The 18,463-nt window shown below is 35.0% G+C and overlaps 1 protein-coding gene across 2 annotated transcripts in view; it reads right to left on the bottom strand.

Annotated features, from left to right (window-relative positions):
• Positions 1–18,463, bottom strand: part of CCDC39 (coiled-coil domain 39 molecular ruler complex subunit) — a 61,785-nt gene that overhangs the window by 2,991 nt on the left and 40,331 nt on the right. For both annotated transcript variants that reach the window (XM_082393944.1, XM_082393945.1), the window contains 4 exons: positions 17,354–17,562; positions 5,474–5,597; positions 1,125–1,284; positions 595–701 (listed from right to left, as the gene is read on the bottom strand). In XM_082393944.1, the coding sequence (XP_082250070.1) occupies positions 595–701; positions 1,125–1,284; positions 5,474–5,597; positions 17,354–17,562 (600 nt within the window). The remainder of the gene's footprint in view (positions 1–594; positions 702–1,124; positions 1,285–5,473; positions 5,598–17,353; positions 17,563–18,463) is intronic.

Raw genomic sequence — 18,463 nt, 5'->3', positions numbered from 1 at the left:
TTCATTTATTTTTGTATACAATGTACATTCTGTTGGTAGATAATAAGTATAATGGCTTTATGGATTAAGTTTTATATATAATTCCACTGGAAAGTATTTTTATGGTATTTGGGAGAAAAATAATTCAAACAATGACTGTTGAAAGCATACAACTTTCAAAGATTCCTAATTCATATCACCTGTTCCTTCAACTTTATTAGTCAAAAAAAAAAATCTAAATGTTTATAGAGCCTGCTTATTACCAAGCACGTTGTTTTCTTATCTTTCAGACTTTTAAGGAACAATCTTTAAGGTGATCTTAAAGGATTTAAGTGAAATAAAGTTCATTGAATAAAAGGTTAGTGGATAGATCATAATTGGCTAGCTATGATTCATCAGCTAATCAACAAGTAATTGTCAGGAGTCTAACCTACACTTTAGCACTGGGATTTTAACTAATTTAGTTAATACTTTGATCACTTATTTTTTTTCTCATTTAATGAGACATCTCTCACTATCTAATTCTCTAAAAAATTGTCTTTGTACAAGTAACAAGACAGAATAATGATGGTTAACTTTTACTAAGGTCTTACTACTAAAGCCTGTAGAATTTACCTGGATATCTTCCTGTAGTTCTCTGATTTGTCTTTGTTTGTATCTGTGTTTTTCATCAACAGCTCTCTTTTGTTCTTCTAGCTGAATTTTTACCTCATACTCAGCACCTAGAATTTAAAGAATTTTTGCTTTAAATTTTTAACATGCTGTGTAGAAAGCAAGCTTAAAGTCTTACATAAGTTAAACTTTTAACTTTTTTTTTATGAAAGGTTAAATTCCTTATGTCTAGTTGTTGAAAAACAGGGCATGAAATAACTTTTTATTTTGTCAACATAGAGCAGCCAATATGCTGTTCTCTTCAGATTTGAAATTAACTCCCTAGAGAAGTGATATGCCATATCACTAGAAGTAATAATGGAAATAACACCTTAGCACTTATTTTAAAGGAGGGGGATGATTAGTTTTTCCAACTGAGTCAAACATGATACACTTTTGTTTTTCTTGTCTCATAGTGTTCCTCTTTTTAAAATAAATAATTGTACAGCTTTCATTGCATGTATATTTTAAAAGTTTTAATAATTCCTACATACTAGATGGAGTCACTTTCTTAAAAGATTGTTTGTAATTGTTGTTGCAGCTGTTCAGCACTTGCAAGGTGTTTCCTAGAGCGTAGATTTCTTTTTCAGCTTTGTTGATCTTAGCATCCAAACTGTCACCTTCCCTTTGAAGTTCTTCTTTTTCTTGAGCAGCCTATGAAAAACGGAATAGATTGGTTAAAAGTGTCATGGGGGAGAATGTCTGTTTTCAGGGCAGGAAATAGTTAACTCACAACAATACCAATTTGCCTTGGGGCCTACATGCAGCACCAAGCATTTATTTCTTGCACCTGATTTAAAGTAAAAGACCAAATCCTCAAGGCCTTCCAAATATAGCACATAGGATACAAAAGCATGATGGCAATGTAGTAACCAACCAAAGCTTACATGAAAACTCTCCAACAAAAATGAACGAAAAGTTAAGCAGGTATAAACTTTACTGAGAAGAGAAATAAGGTTAGCTAGAAGAGGTTTCAAACTAGATATTAAATAAAAAGAATGTATGTTTCTCACCTGAAAGAGGCTTGGCACACTTTCTCATTTTAAGTCTTAGTAGTAAAAGAGGTGAACAAAGAATACCCATAAAGTGTTGCATATTTTTTAAAGGAAAAATACTGCATGATCCTACTTATATGAGGTACCTAGAGTAGTCAGATTCACAAAAGCAAAGTAGATTGGTGGTTGCCAGGAGTTTTGGAGAGGGAGAAATGGGGATTTACTGTTTAATGGGTACAGTTCCAGTTTTGAAAGATAAAAAAAGTTCTGGGGATGGCTCTTGTGTTAACTGTACAACAGTATGAATATACTTAATACCACTGAAATGTACACTTAAAAATTATTAAAACAGCAAATTTTATGTATATATTATCACATTTTAAAAAGTTTTAATTAGATAATTGTGATAAATATGGCTAGAAAAAATGAAGTCTGTAAATTGCTGAAAACCAAAAATTCCTCAGTGAGTGAACATAGTCAGTGACTTTTTCCAGCTTAACTGTGTCACTGGGCTAGGCCTTCTAGAGTTGTACCCAAACGGTTCCAAAGAACTCCAGTTAAGGGTTGAGAGGGATAGCATGCATATATATTTAAAAGTGTCCCCATGAAAAGATGCTCAGCATCGCTAATCATTAGAGAAATGCAAATCAGAACTACAGTGAGGTACCACCTCACACCAGTCAGAATGGCCATCATCAAAAAGTCTAAAAATAACAAATGCTGGAGGGGGTGTGAAGAAAAGGGAACCCTCCTACACTGTTGCTGGGAATGTAAATTGGTGCAGCCACTATGGAGAACAGTATGGAGGTTCCTCAAAAAACTAAAAATAGAGCTATCATATGATCCAGCAATCCCAGACAAAACTATAATTCAAAAAGATACATGCACCCCTATGTTCATAGCAGCAGTATTCACAATAGCCAAGACATGGAAACAACCGAAGTGTCCATCAACAGATGAAAGGATAAAGAAGATGTGGTACATATATACAATGGAATATTACTCAGCCATAAAAGAGAATGAAGTAATGCAATTTGCAACAACATGGATGGACCTAGAGATTATCATACTAAGTGAAGTAAGTCAGAAAGAGAAAGCTAAATATCATATATCACTTATATGTGGAATCTAAAATATGACACAGATGAACATATCTATGAAACAGAAACAGACCCACAGATATAGAGAACAGACTTGTGGTTGCCAAGGGGGAGGGGGTGGGGGACGGAAGGAGTGGGAGTTTGGGATTAGCAGATGCAAACTATTACATATAGGATGGATAAACAAAGTCCTACTGTATAACACAGGGAACTATATTCAATATCCTGTGATAAACCATAATGGGAAAGAATATTTGAAAAAGAATATAGCTGAATCACTTTGCTATACAGAAGAAATTAACACAACATTGTAAATCAATTATACTTCAATAAAATTTAAAAAAATAAATGAAAGTGCCAAAACCCATTTTTAGTCAAAATCAACTAATAATTTCATTGTTAAATTTATTTAATCCCAAGTATCTGTACTTAAACCAGAATGTGGTCACTGGAAATTTTTTTTGGTAATGTTTCAATTCTTAACATTTTCAGTTATTTGTTTTATTATGCTTCAAGATATGTTACACATTTTTATAGCAAATAGTACATAATAAAAAATTAAGCTTAGCAAAAAAAATAACGTTCTTAGGTAAATTACATCTAATTCAAGTTGAGTCTAGAATTAGCAAACATTTCATTCAAAATATAGTGTAGTGGGAGAAAGAGCTAGAATGAATCAAAACAGCTAGATTTTAGTTGTGGATTTCCTACTAGTAAGCTGAGTAACATTAAGTCATTTACTTCCCTACTCCAAGGTCAGTTTGTTTGTCAAATAAATGGGTTGAATTTGTTCATTTATACAAAATCCTGATCTAATTCCATAAATACCTTAGACTTCTAAACAGTGGTAAACAGAAAATCAGTCAGAGGTGTGCACTCCTGTAGAATCAGATAATCCCTGGAGGGCCCACTAGAAAATGCCAAGTCTTTGGTGTCACCGTGCAGTGGCATCATTGTACACCCACTGATTGCTTTTGCCCATTTTCAGACCATGGATAATTTTTCTCAACGTAAGCCAGATTTACTTTAGTTATAAAGAAAAGTTTCAATTTTACACATCTGGCACATGTGAAGTGTTATGAGTAAAACATTTAAATATGCTGACAACAAAAAATGTGAATAACTGTGTGGCAAGCTATGGACCCTGGAGGAAAGTGAAGTATGACATCAGGAAATTAACAAGGGCAACTGATAGCCTTGATTAATTTCACATATTCACTATAGTGGCACAGAAGGAATACTCTTCCTCGTAAAATTTGCCTGTTTTCCTGAGAAGTGGATACTTCATCAACATCATCATCATAACAGCAATAACAGTAGTGATAGCTAATATTCATTGAGAGCTCATTTTGTTCCAGGCTCTGTTTTAAGGGCTTTACATATATTTTCTCATTTACTTCTTACAACAAAAGTAACAGTATTACCCTAATTTTGCAAGTGAGTAAACTAAGGCCCCAAATGGTTAAATAACTTATTTAAGGTCACCTACCTAATCAGTGATAGAACCAAGGCATGGACAAAAACACCAGTGCTTTTATGTAACTCATCAGAGCCCTTGTTGGTAGAGAAACTTAGCTGGAATTGCAACATCTACTTCCCATCATTTAACAGACTAGAGCCTACAATTCACCCCTTGGGAACCTTCAAAACCTGAGAGGAGGAAAGTCCTGTTCATAGTGGGCAGAAGCCTCACGTACTAAAGACTGATGAGTTATAAGAAGGGTTTGAGAGCTGGGACTCATTTCTCATAATAGGTTGGGTGGAATTTCCTGAGGCAAAGTGGCAGACATCACACAGTGTAGTATGTTAAGGGCAGCCTTAAAGAAGGGCTACAGAAGGAAACTTAGAAGATTAAGTAGAAGTCCAAATGGAGGGTGCATCCACAAGGGCCATCCTCTGAAGGTGTGAATTGGAGATCTCTTTCCCACTCCTATCCATGTATGATACAGGAAAAATGAGCTATAGTTACAATCTCCATTCCTTCTTTGAACTGTTTTGAGTAACTTCCCAGACCTCTCAGCAAAGGAAATCACACCTGTTCAGGGTATTTTCTACAAGGGAAAGATGAATATAGCAGTAGTCAGGAAGGAAATTGCATCCAACTCCTGATGACTTCTAAATTTCCCTTTAGGGTTACAAGGTAAAGATAATCATGAGATGGCAGACAACTCTCAAAACAGAAAAAACAGTAGATTCACCTGATCTGTTTGTCTCCCACCTAAAACGAAAGCAAAGGAACAGCCCTCTTCCTCTCTGGATATCTGCCATACCAGGACAGCAATGACAAACTGGAATGTAAGATTCAGAGGTGGTGTAGCTCTAGGTGACAATAAAGTCTAGGCTGTGGTCATATGAGTGCATGACTACAGTGAAGTAAAGCTTTGAGCCTGAGGTTTTGAACAGGTTGTCACAACATGTTAAGGACACCCAGAGTGATAGTGGGTCTTAGAGTAAAAGAGATTATGAACCTTGAATAAATGAGGGAAAAAGACATGACACAAATGACAGCAGAAAAAACAGTGTCAGAGTGGTCCAGACCTCTCTTTGACCTCGTGTATAAAACTAATAATGCTTCAGTACCTCCATCTAGTAACTCATGTTTTATGACCTAATTAAGTGTAATAGCTACTGGAGTGCTATGAAATTTGAAATTTCATGGCAAAAAAATTTGCCATTTTGGTTTTTAACAAAGAGCTAAGAAAGAATGAATACTTCATTCTATCACAACTGTAAATCCATTAAGATTACCTTTATTACATAATAGGCCTGCGTTTTCTCCTCTTCTCCCTCAGGAGGCAGCATAACAACAGTAAGAATTTCATATCTATTCTTCAGCTTATCAATTTTACTTAGCCGCTCATGAAACTCAGCACTAGTATGAAAAGGAAAAGAAAAATTAAACACTGAAAAACAATATACTTTTAAAGGACTACTGTTCTTACAGAAGACAGTTTTGTGTTACTACTGAACTCAAACAGTTTAAATATATTCTCACATTACAATTTTATAATTCAGTGTGAAGGGTCTCAGATTTCACCCAATTTGAAAGCTAACAAGTTAGCCTGACACAGTTTCATGGATGCTGGCAAAAAACACAAGATTTCTGGGTCAGAGGAAAAGGCCTTTATCACTCATGGCATACCAAGTAGCATGAGCTTCCTATTTGCATTAGTTCCCCTAGCTCCCAAAGTGCCATGCAGGTGAGGAGGAGCTCAAATGGATGCTGCACATACAGCAGGTTTATGTCACAACTGAAGAACCTCAAGCTTAGTTAATCCAAATATTTTATAATGGGAAATAAGCAAACATACCTAACCTTTGCTGCAGAGGGAGTTACTATCTCTAGCTCCCAAGCCTGCTCACTATCCAAACATCTTTTAAAAGATGGTCCAGGGGCTTCCCTGGTGGCGCAGTGGTTGAGAGTCTGCCTGCCAATGCAGGGATAAACGGGTTCGAGCCCTGGTCTGGGAAGATCCCACATGCCGCGGAGCGGCTGGGCCCGTGGGCCACGGCTACTGAGCCTGCGCGTCTGGAGCCTGTGCTCCGCAACGGGAGAGGCCGCGATAGTGAGAGGCCCGCTCACCGCGATGAAGAGTGGCCCCCCCTCGCCGCAACTAGAGAAAGCCCTCGCACAGAAACGAAGACCCAACACAGCCAAAAATAAATAAATAAAATTAAAAAAAAAAAAGATGGTCCAGTGCAAATCAAAACCACAATGAGATGTCACCTCACACCCATGAAAATGGCTACTATCAAAAAGACAAAAAAAAAAAAAAAAAACCAACATAGTATTGGTGAGGAAGTGGAGAAACGGAACCTTTAAGCACTATTAGTGGGACAGTAAAATGGTGCAAATGCTATGGAAAGCATGGCAGTTCCTCAAAAAATTAAAAATAGAAGAGCCATATGATCCAGCAATCCCACTTCTGGGTATATATACTAAAGAATTTAAAGCAGGTTCTCAAAGAGATATCTGCACACCAATGTTCATATATTATTCACAAAAGCCAAGATGCAGAAGCAAGCCAAATGCCCATGGACAGACGAATGAATAAGATACATAAAATGGAATATTATTCAGCCTTAAAGAGGAAATTCTGTCACATGCTACATGGTGAACCTTGAGGACATTATGCTAAATGAAATAAACTAGTCACAAAAAGACAAATACTACATGATTCCACTTATGTGAGGTATCTAAAGTAGTCAAATTCATACAGAAAGAATAGTGGCTACTAAGGGCTGGGGGAAGGGGGAAATGGGAAGTTAATATTTAATGGGTATAGAGTTTCATTTTTACAAGATGAAAAAGTTCTGGAGATCTGTTGCTCAACAATGTGAAAATATATAACACTACTAACTGTACATTGTAAAATTGTTAAGATGGTAAATTTTATGTGTTTTTTACCAAAAAATTTTAAAAGACAGTTTCAGTTTTATAAGATGAAAAAGTTCTGGAGATCTATTGCTCAAAAATGTGAAAATACTAACACTACTAACTGTACATTTTTAAATGGTTAAGATGATAAATTTTATGTTTTTTACCAAAAAAAAATTTTTAACATCTTTATTGGAGTATAATTGCTTTACAATGTTGTGTTACTTTCTGCTGTATAACAAAGTGAATCAGCTATATGCATACATATATCCCCATCTCCCCTCCCTCTTGCGTCTCCCTCCCACCCTCTTTATCCCACCCCTCTAGGTGGTCGCAAAGCACCGAGCTGATCTCCCTGTGCTATGCGGCTGCTTCCCACTAGCTCTCTAGTTTACATTTGGTAGTGTATATATCTCAACTCTACTCTCTCACTTTATCCCAGCTTACCTTTCACCAGCCCCTGTGTCCTCAAGTCCATTTTCTACGTCTGTGTCTTTATTCCTGTCCTACCCCTAGGTGCATCAGAACCTTTTTTTTTTAGATTCCATATATATGTCTTAGCACACAGTATTTGTTCTTCTCTTTCTGACTTACTTCACTCTGTATGACAGACTCTAGGTCCATCCACCTTACTAAAAATAACTCAATTTCATTTCTCTTTATGGCTGAGTAATATTTCATTGTATATATGTGCCACATCTTCTATATCCATTCACCTGTCGATGGACACTTAATTTGCTTCCATGTCCTGGCTATTGTAAATAGTGCTGCAAAGAACATTGTGGTACCTGACTCTTTTTGAATTATTGTTTTCTCAGGGTATATGCCCAGTAGTGGGATTGCTGGATCATATGGTAGTTCTATTTTTAGTTTTTAAAGGAATCTCCATACTATTCTCCATAGTGGCTGTATCAACTTACATTCCCACCAACAGTGCAAGAGGGTTCCCTTTTCTCCACACCCTCTCCAGCATTTATTGTTTGTAAATTTTTGATGATGGCCATTCTGACTGGTGTGAGGTGATACCTCATTGTAGTTTTGATTTGTTTGATTTGCTCAACATCACTAATCATATCCCTAATGATTAGTGATGTTGAGCATCTTTTCCTGTGTTTGTTGGCAATCTGTATATCTTCTTTGGAGAAATATCTATTTAGGTCTTCTGCCCATTTTTGGATTGAGTTGTTTGTTTTTTTGATATGGAGTTGCATGAGCTGCTTGTATCTTTTGGAGATTAATCGTTTGTCAGTTGCTTCGTTTGCAAATATTTTCTCCCATTCAGAGGGTTGTCTTTTTGTCTTGTTTATGGTTTCCTTTGCTGTACAAAAGCTTTTAAGTTTCATTAGGTCCCATTTACTTATTTTTGTTCTTATTTCCATTTCTCTAGGAGGTGGGTCACAAAGGATCTTTTTGTGATTTATGTCATAGAGTGTTCAGCCTATGTTTTCCTCTAAGAGTTTTATAGTGTCTGGCTTTACATTTAGGTCTTGAATCCATTTTGAGTTTATTTCTGTGTATGGTGTTAGGAAGTGTTCTAATTTCATACTTTTACCTGTAGCTGTCCAGTTTTCCCAGCACCACTTATTGAAGAGGCTGTCTTTTCTCCATTGTATATTCTTGCCTCTTTTATCAAAGAAAAGGTGACCATATATGCCTGGTTTTATCTCTGGGCTTTCTATCCTGTTCCATTGATCTATATTTCTGTTTTTGTGCCAGTACCATACTGTCTTGATTACTGTAGCTTTGTAGTATAGTCTGAAGTCAGGGAGCCTGATTCCTCCAGCTCCGTTTTTCTTTCTCAAGATTGCTTTGGCTATTCAGGGTCTTTTGTGCAATTTTTTTGTTCTAGTTCTGTGAAAAATGCCATTGGTAGTTTGATAGGGACTGCATTGAATCTGTAGATTGCTCTGGGTAGTATAGTCATTTTCACAATGTTGATTCTTCCAATCCAAGAACATGGTACATCTCTCCATCTGTTTGATCATCTCTAATTTCTTCCATCAGTGTCTTACAGTTTTCTGCATACAGGACTTTTGTCTCCTTAGGTAGGTTTATTCCTAGGTATTTTATTCTTTCTGTTGCAGTGGTAAATGAGAGTGTTTCCTTAATTTCTCTTTCATATTTTTCATCATTAGTGTATAGGTATGCAAGAGATTTCTGTGCATTAATTTTGTATCCTGGTACTCTACCAAATTCATTGATTAGCTCTAGTAGTTTTCTGGTAGCATCTTTAGGATTCTCTATGTATAGTATCATTTCATCTTCAAACACTGACAGCTTTACTTCTTCTTTTCTGATTTGGATTCCTTTTATTTCTTTTTCTTCTCTGATTGCTGTAGCTAAAACTTCCAAAACTATGTTAAATAACGGTGGTGAGAGTGGGCAGCCTTGTCTTGTTCCTGATCTTAGAGGAAATGGTTTCAGTTTTTCACCATTGAGAACAATGTTTGCTGTGGGTTTGTCATATATGACCTTTATTATGTTGAGGTAGGTTCCCTCTATGCCTACTTTCCGGAGAGTTTCTATCATAAATGGGTGTTGAATTTTGTGGAAAGCTTTTTCTGCATCTATTGAGATTATCATAATGGTTTTTATCCTTCAGTTTGTTAATATGGTGTATCACATTGATTGATTTGCGAATATTGAAGAATCCTTGCATTCCTGGGGTAAACCCCACTTGATCATGGTGTATGATCCTTTTAATGTGCTGTTGGATTCTGTTTGCTAGTATTTTGTTGAGGATTTTTGCTTCTATGTTCATCAGAGATATTGGCCTGTAGTTTTCTTTTCTTGTGATATCTTTTTCTGCTTTTGGTATCAGGGTGATGGTGACCTCATAGAATGAATTTGGGAGTGTTCCTTCTTCTGCTATATTTTGGGAGAGTTTGAGAAGGATAGGTGTTAGCTCTTCTCTAAATGTTTGATAGAATTCGCCTGTGAAGCCATCTGGTCCTGGGCTTTTGTTTGTTGGAAGATTTTTAATCACAGTTTCAATTTCAGTGCTTGTGATTGGTCTGTTTATATTTTCTAGTTCTTCCTGGTTCAGTCTCAGAAGGTTGTGCTATTCTAAGAATTTGTCAATTTCTTCCAGGTTGTCCATTTTATTGGCATATAGTTGCTTGTAGTAGTCTCTCATGATCCTTTGTATTTCTGCAGTGTCGGTTGTTACTTCCCCTTTTTCATTTCTAATTCTATTGATTTCACTCTTCTCCCTTTTTTTCTTGATGAGTCTGCCTAATGGTTTATCAATTTTGTTTATCTTCTCAAAGAACTAGCTTTTAGTTTTATTGATCTTTGCTATCGTTTCCTTTATTTCTTTTTCATTTATTTCTGATCTGATCTTTATGATTTCTTTCCTTCTGCTAACTTTGGGTATTTTTGTTCTTCTTTCTCTAATTGCTTTAGGTGTAAGGTTAGATTGTTTATTCAAGATGTTTCTTGTTTCTTGAGGTAGGATTGTGTTGCTATAAACTTCCCTCTTAGAACTGCTTTTGCTGCATCCCATAGGTTTTGGGTCATTGTGTTTTCTTTGTCATTTGTTTCTAGGTATTTTTTTATTTCCTGTTTGATTTCTTCAGTGATCTCTTGGTTATTTAGTACTGTATTGTTTAGCCTCCATGTGTTTGTATTTTTTACAGATTTTTTTCCTGTAATTGATATCTAGACTCATAGCATTGTGGCCAGAAAAGATACTTGATTCAATTTCAATTTTCTTAAATTTACCAATGCTTGATTGTGACCCAAGATATGGTCTATCCTGGAGAATGTTCCATGAGCACTTGAGAAGAAAGTGTATTCTGTTGTTTTTGGATGGAATGCCCGATAAATATCAATTAAGTCCATCTTGTTTAATGTGTCATTTAAAGCTTGTGTTTCCTTACTTATTTTCTTTTGGGTGATCTGTCCATTGGTGAAAGTGAGGTGTTAAAGTCCCCTACTGTTTTTATGTTACTGTCGATTTCCCCTTTTATGGCTGTTAGCATTTGCCTTATGTATTAGGTACTCCTATGTTGGGTGCATAAATATTTACAATTGTTATATCTTCTTCTTGGATTGATCCCTTAATCATTATGTAGTGTCCTTCTTTGTCTCTTGTAATAGTCTTTGTTTTAAAGTCTATTTTGTCTGATATGAGAATTGCTACTCCAGCTTTCTTTTGATTTCCATTTGCATGGAATAAATTTTTCCTTCCCCTCACTTTCACTCTGTATGTGTCCCTAGGTCTGAAGTGGGTCTCTTGTAGACAGCATATGTACAAGTCTTGTTTCTGTATCCATTCAGTCATTCTGTGTCTTTTGGTTGGAGCATTTAATCCATTTACCTTTAAGGTAATTATCGATATGTATGTTCCTGTTACCATTTTCTTAATTGTTTGGGGTTTGTTTTTGTAGATCTTTTCCTTCTCTTGTGTTTCCTGCCTAGAGAAGTTCCTGTAGCATTTGTTGTAAAGCTGGTTTGGTGGTGCTTAATTCTGTTAACCTTTGCTTATCTGTAAAGGTTTTAATTTCTCCATCGAATCTGAATGAGATCCTTGCTGGGGAGAGTATCTTGGTTGTAGGTTTTTCCCTTTCATCACTTTAAATATGTCCTTCCACTCCTTTCTGGCTTGCAGAGTTTCTGCTGAAAGATCAGCCGTTAACCTTATGGGGATTCCCGTGTATGTTATTTGTTGCTTTTCCCTTGCTGCTTTTAATAATTTTTCTTTGTATTTAATTTTTGATAGTTTGATTAACATGTGTTTTGGCATGTTTCTCTTTGGGTTTATCCTGTATGGTACTCTCTGTGCCTCCTGGACTTGATTGACTATTTTCTTTCCCATGTTAGGGAAGTTTTCAACTATAATCTCTTCAAATATTTTCTCAGACCCTTTCTTTTCCTCTTCTTCTTGTGGGACCCCTATAATTCGAATGTTGGTGCATTTAATGGTGTCCCAGAGGTCTCTGAGACTGTCCTCAATTCTTTTCATTCTTTTTTTCTTTATTCTGCTCCCTGGCATTTATTTCCACCATTTTATCTTCCAGGTCACTTATCCATTCTTCTGCCTCAGTTATTCTGCTATTGTTTCCTTCTAGAGTATTTTTCATTTCAGTAATTGTGTTGTTTGTCACTGTTTGTTTGCTCTTTAGTTCTTCTAGATCCTTGTTAAATGTTTCTTGTATTTTCTCCATTCTGTTTCCGAGATTTTGGATAATCTTTACTATCATTACTCTGAATTCTTTTTCAGGTAGGTTGCCTATTTCATCTTCATTTATTTGGTCTTATAGGTTTTTACCTTGCTCCTTTGTCTTTCCAGAACAGGAAAGCCAGTGCCTCTCCTTGCAAGGCATGCAGAAATATGAGAAACCTTTGGAGATATTGTCTCCTAAGATTTTGATTCTTAAATCTGCTGGTTACTTTTTTCCTTCTATTCCAGTAAATTTATATTTTTAAACTATTTTTAAACTTATTTAATAATAATACTAATAATGTTACTATATGCACAGCAACATGGAGAGTGACTTGTTTGCCTGCTACAACTTCATGAAAATAAGCCTTCCAATCATGGTGAAAAGAAATCTTCAACATACCAGGTTCCTACTCCTAAAGAAATTTGATGGTAAATTATATTAAGTATCAGAAGTTACAGCTTTGCTTATTTTTAAGTATTACTATTGTTTCATCAGAAAATATTTACTCATCCTTTATGTGATTTTAAAAGACAAGTCTTGTTGGCCTTCTAGCTTAAGATGGTAGACTGTGCACAAGCATCTCTCTCCTCCTTCCTAAAATGGAAAAGATTAAAAGAAAGAAAAAAAAAAAACCCACCACAGCTCTGGGAAAAGAAAGATAATTTTTTCACGAATTCATGAAAAATGGAAAACAAATGGGATATGATTGACAGGATGAAAAAAAATGGAGATTCAGAAGATTATGTAGAAATAAGAGCCATTTTTCAGCAAAGAAGTCTGGAGAAAATCCAAACTCAGTAATAAGAAATAAAAAGAGCAAGAGTGATCTCTGAGGCTACTGTCAAGGTAATTAATAAAAGGATTGCCTATAGAACATCTGGGCCACTCTCCTCAACCCCTCAAAGTACATAGAGATGTTGGCAGGAATTATTTATGCTCCAATGATAACCCTCAAAATTACCAGAGTTCCTAACATTGTATGTTGAAGCTGGAGAGAAAAGCAAAAAAGAGCATGAAGTAATTCCAGGCCTCCACAGTAGTGGAGGTTAATAAAAAAGAAAGGCAATGCCAGCCAGGAATGAAAGCTTTCATTGCCCAAAATAAACCCCTTATGCTCCTTACAGGACAGACTAGCCCAGGGCTTACAGTCAGCCCTCCCAGTTAGGGGAGAGACCTGTTAGAAAAAGCAATCTACCTAATTGCAGAAGAAACCCATACCAGCTAGCTATACCAATCATCATGATTATTAATTAAGCATTTGTTAATAAATATAACAGAGAGCCAAAGATTGTCAGCATTTATGAAAAGCTAACAGTATGAATGAAAAGAACAAAATGACCAAAGACAGAACAGACCCTAGGAGAAACAAAGATAATGTATGGGATAGAAAAAAACCTTCAACGTATTCTAATTAGTATCTTCTAAAACATGAAAGGATATTGCATCCAAAAATGCCCATAAAACAAGAATGGGCTGCTCTGAAAAGAAAGAACCAATGAAAGAATAAGAGTTCTCTCAAATAATCTCCACTTTTTAATTTAAAAGTAGTAAAGAATACTGGGCACAGTGGGTACATGACTGTAGTGACAGCCACTCAGGAGGCTAAGGCAGGAGGATCTCTTGAGCCCACGAGCTCTGGGCTGTAGTGCGCTAGGCCAGTTGGGTGTCCACACTAAGTTGGGCCTCAACATGGTGACCTCCCGGGAGAGGGGGACCACCAGGTTGCCTAAGGAAGGGTGAACCGGCCCAGGTTGGAAACAAAGCAGGTCAAAAGACTGAATCAATGATATAGAGAGAGGAGAAAGACAGAGGGGCAGGGAATGGGGAGAAGACAGAAAGGATGGTAATGGGGAGAGAGAGAATATCTTAAAAAGTGGAATAAAAAGAATAAAAAATTAAAATCAGAGAAAAGTTAAGAAATCTGGAAGACTAAGCATCCACTAAAAATGAGCAACAGATGGGGAGAGTGGTGTGAGAAAAAAAGATTGAAAAACTAACAGAAAAATATTTTCCTGATATGAAGAAAGACTTGAATGAAATAATTGAAGGAGCTCACCAAGGGTCAAACAAGAAAAATGAAAAAGGATAAAACACCCAGATGCACACATGAAAGTTCTGAAATCCCCCAAATAAAAACATTGTCCCAAAGCTTCCAGAAAGAAAACAAAAACCAGGTTCCCTATCTGGAACCAGACCTCTCATAAACAACACTTTAATCTGGAAGAATATGAAACGCTTTCAAACTTCGACTGTAATTCAAATATGGGGAAGAATAAATACGTTTTAAACATACAAGGACTCGAAAATTTCAGAAAACATCAGTTCTTGAGAAAAAGTTTCAAAACATATTCCAGAGAAATGAAATGAGAATCCAAGGAAGTAGAATAACAAAAGATACATGAAAGAATATTAAACCAAGAAACAAGTAAAACACATAGCTAGGTTGAAACTATTGCTGGCAATTGGCTGTACAGTTTAATGTACAAGTTATAAGAAAGGAGTTCTTTTCAAAGTAGAGACATAATATTAAAAACAAATAACAACCCAAAACTATAATCTGTGATTTCAATAATAAATGAAAGATGGAGAAAGGAAATACAGCAGTAAAACATGCTAAAAGTCATAACTATTTTAGGAAGGAAAAAATAATAGTAACTAATCTTCAGTATTCAGAGAGATAGGAAGATTAGAATTTCTTTTGAATTTAAAAATAAACAAAATAATTTAAATTAGAATATACATACTACAAACAAAGAGGAAAAAAGGGAAAAAATTCAGTAAAACCAATGAAAGAACAGACAAAGAGAATACCTACCATATGATCCAGCTATTCCACTTCTAGGTATCTACTCAAGAGAAAAGAAAGCATATGTCCATACCAAGAACACATATGTTTATAGCAGCTTTATCTGTAATAGCCCCAAACTGGAAACAACTGAAATATTCATCAACAGGTAAATATATATATAAATTGGGGTAGACACATACAATGGAATAGTACCACTTAGAGATAAAAAGCCAAGGTCAGCAAACCTTCCTACACCTGCTACTTGTTTTTGTACAGCCCACGAGCAAAGAATGGCTTTTACATTTTTTAATGTAAAATGGTTGATAAATCAAGAGAAAGTTTCTATTTCATGAGATATGAAAATTCTATGAAATTCAAATTTCAGTGTCCACAAAGTGGAACACAGCCACACTCATTTATTTGCATATTGTCTAGGGCTGCTTACACTCCACAGTGGCAGAGTCAAGTTGTTGCAACAGAGACCGTATGGCCAGCAAAACCTATAATATTTACTATCTGGCCGTTACAGAGAATTGTGTGGGATACAGCTAGGTAATACTTCAGGGAATTGCTTTAGCCTTCAAAGTTGAAATCTAATTAGCTAAGCATCTTATCTCAAGAAGTTAGGAAAAGAACATCAAAATAAATCCACAAAAATAGAAGAAAGAAATAGTAAATGTGAGAGCAGCAATTAATAAAATAGAAAATGAATTCGCAATAGAAAAAAATCAGCAAGAGTTTATTCTTTTCAAAGAGTAATAAAATTCATTAACTACTGGCAGGACTTATCCCACCCAGAAAAGAGAAGTCACAATAACCAATATCAGGAATGAAAAGCTATGAACACTGCAGCTATTAAACATATAATAAAATGATATTGTGAACAACTTTATGGAATAACTTTGAAAATTTAGATGAAATGGAAAATTTTTCCTAGGAAAAAATATATAACTTACTAAAACAGACTCAAGAAAAAAATACAAGATCTTCATTGTCCTATAACCAATAAATTGATTGAACCAACAGTTGAAAATCCTCCTCAGAAAACTCCAGATGTCCAATGGCTTTACTGGTGAGGTAGTTGAAAATTCAAGAAAGATATAATTCTGCTCTCTTACAAGCTTATCCAGAGTGTAGAAAAATAAGGAACACAAAGATCATTTTATAAAAGTAGATGTAACCTTAATAACCTGATAATTTGATGAGGGCAGGAGAGAAAAAGAGAATTATAAGCATAGATGCAAAAATTGTATAAAAATATTAGCAAACAAAATCTAGATACATACAAAATGTAATATGTAACAGACAGCTGTATTTATTGCAGGAATGTAAGTTTGTTTTAACTTTGAAAAAGCAATCAATATATTCAATTATATTAACAGACTGAAGAAGCTACATCATATCAGTGAGTGCAAAAAAAGCATTTAATAGTCAACATTCACTCCTGATTAAACAAATTAAAACAACCTCTTAGCAAAGAATGAAAATAGATGGGAGCTCACTTAATATTATAAAGAGAATCTCAAAAAAACACTATAGTAAACTTGATACTTAAAACAATGAAAACTTTCCCCTTAAGATCAACCACCTGCAAGACAAGGGTACCTGCAATCGCCACTGCTATTCAGCTTTGAACTGGAGGTTAGATAACAAGGACAATACAATAAGAACAAGAAAAGTTATAAAGATTGAAAAGGAAGACACAAAACTGTTATTTGCAAATGATGTCAGTGAAATACCTAGAAAGTAGAATCTACAGATCAATTGTTAGAATTAATAAAAATTTAAGCAAGGCTGCTGAATATTTAATATACAGAAATCCAACTGCATTTCTATATACCAGCAACAAACTGAAAATGAAATGTTTTAAAAGGAGATAACATTGACAGTAACATTAAAAAAAAATAGCATGTATCCAGGAATAAATCTTATAAAAGATATGCGAAATCTCTAGGGGAAAATTGCTTCAATAAATGCAGCTGTCGGGTATCCATAAGGGAAAGCATGTTATTGGACCCTTACCACAAACCATACACAAAAATCAGTTCCAAGGGGATTAATGATCTTAAGGTAAAAGGATAAATCTAAAGAATGAGGAGTTAGCCTAAGGAAAGAGAGAGGGAAAAGCATAGATTTGTAGCTAAAATATGGCCTATGTATTATATTAAAAGTTTTTTCAAACAAATAAGAAAAAGATGGACATCCAAGGTGGAGGAGGGTGCAGTCAGTTCTTCTGACATTACTCTTAACGTTTTCAAAATTCGTGAGCAGGATTTTAAAACTCTAATTATTACCTTATATTTTGCCGTTCTTGATCAACACATCTTATTTGTGATGCAAGCATTTTTTTGTGAACCTTAATTTCTTCGGTCCGTTCTTCCATAGCAGTGTGTAATTGCTGTTTTCTTTCTTCCAGAGAAAGAACTTCTTTTGCCTTACTGTGAAGCATTTCTCGAATACGTTTAACCTCAAGTTTTAAAAGATTGTCTTCTATCATCAAATCCTATCAACATAACAAAATCATCAAATATTGAAATAATCATTTACATATCCAAACCAAAATACGTTTCCTTTTTATTGCTACAAAAGTCTAACTTGAAAATATAACTTTTTCTAATTTGACCATTGACCAAGATATTAATTAGGGTTAAATTTAGATTGCTCTGAGTCATGACTGATTTTCCTTTTATTTTTATTTTAAGGAAAGGGTTTATGGTTATTCCAAGTCTTTTATTATAATTCAATTTTAAATTCAAGTTTACTAAAAAAACAAAAAGAAGAAGTTATTCCTAAAATTGAAAGTTACAATGTCCAGCAAATATATGAAGCCCAATGGATGAGCATTTTTATATTCTAAACTAAATCTTACAAAATAATGTGTAAATACATTTTTATTTTAAAACGGTTCAGTCATGAGTAGAGTGCTGACACAAGATCACACTAACAGATCAATTTGCAGAATAGAAAGCCCAGAAAAAACACTCCAGAATATAAGATTTTACTAATTCAAAACAAAGCTTGTTAGCTGGAGAAAAGATTAGATCCCCATATCTCATATGTACCAAAAATAAATGCCAGATGAATGAAAGAACTTAATGTAAGAGATTAAACCAGTGCAGCCACTAGAAATAGTAAATATTTGTTTGATTTTTAGTGTGATGAAAAAGTTTCTAAGCATAAAAATTATACAGGGAAAAACACTTAAACATATAATGTTAAAAAAAAAGTTTTTATGTCAAAAAAAACTGAATAGAAATTTAAAGACAATGGGACAAATATTTATGAGTTAATATTTATGAGTTAATATTTTAACATACGAAGATCTTTTGCCAAACATTTTAAAAATATAAACCACCTGGGGACTTCCCTGGTGGCGCAGTGGATAAGACTCCACGCTCCCAATG

The sequence above is a fragment of the Balaenoptera borealis genome (genome assembly GCF_965194805.1).
Source record: "Balaenoptera borealis genome assembly, chromosome: 5".
Taxonomy (NCBI): Eukaryota; Metazoa; Chordata; class Mammalia; order Artiodactyla; family Balaenopteridae; genus Balaenoptera; species Balaenoptera borealis.
The sequence above is the reverse complement of the archived record's forward strand: the minus strand, read 5'-3'. Positions and strand labels throughout refer to the sequence as shown.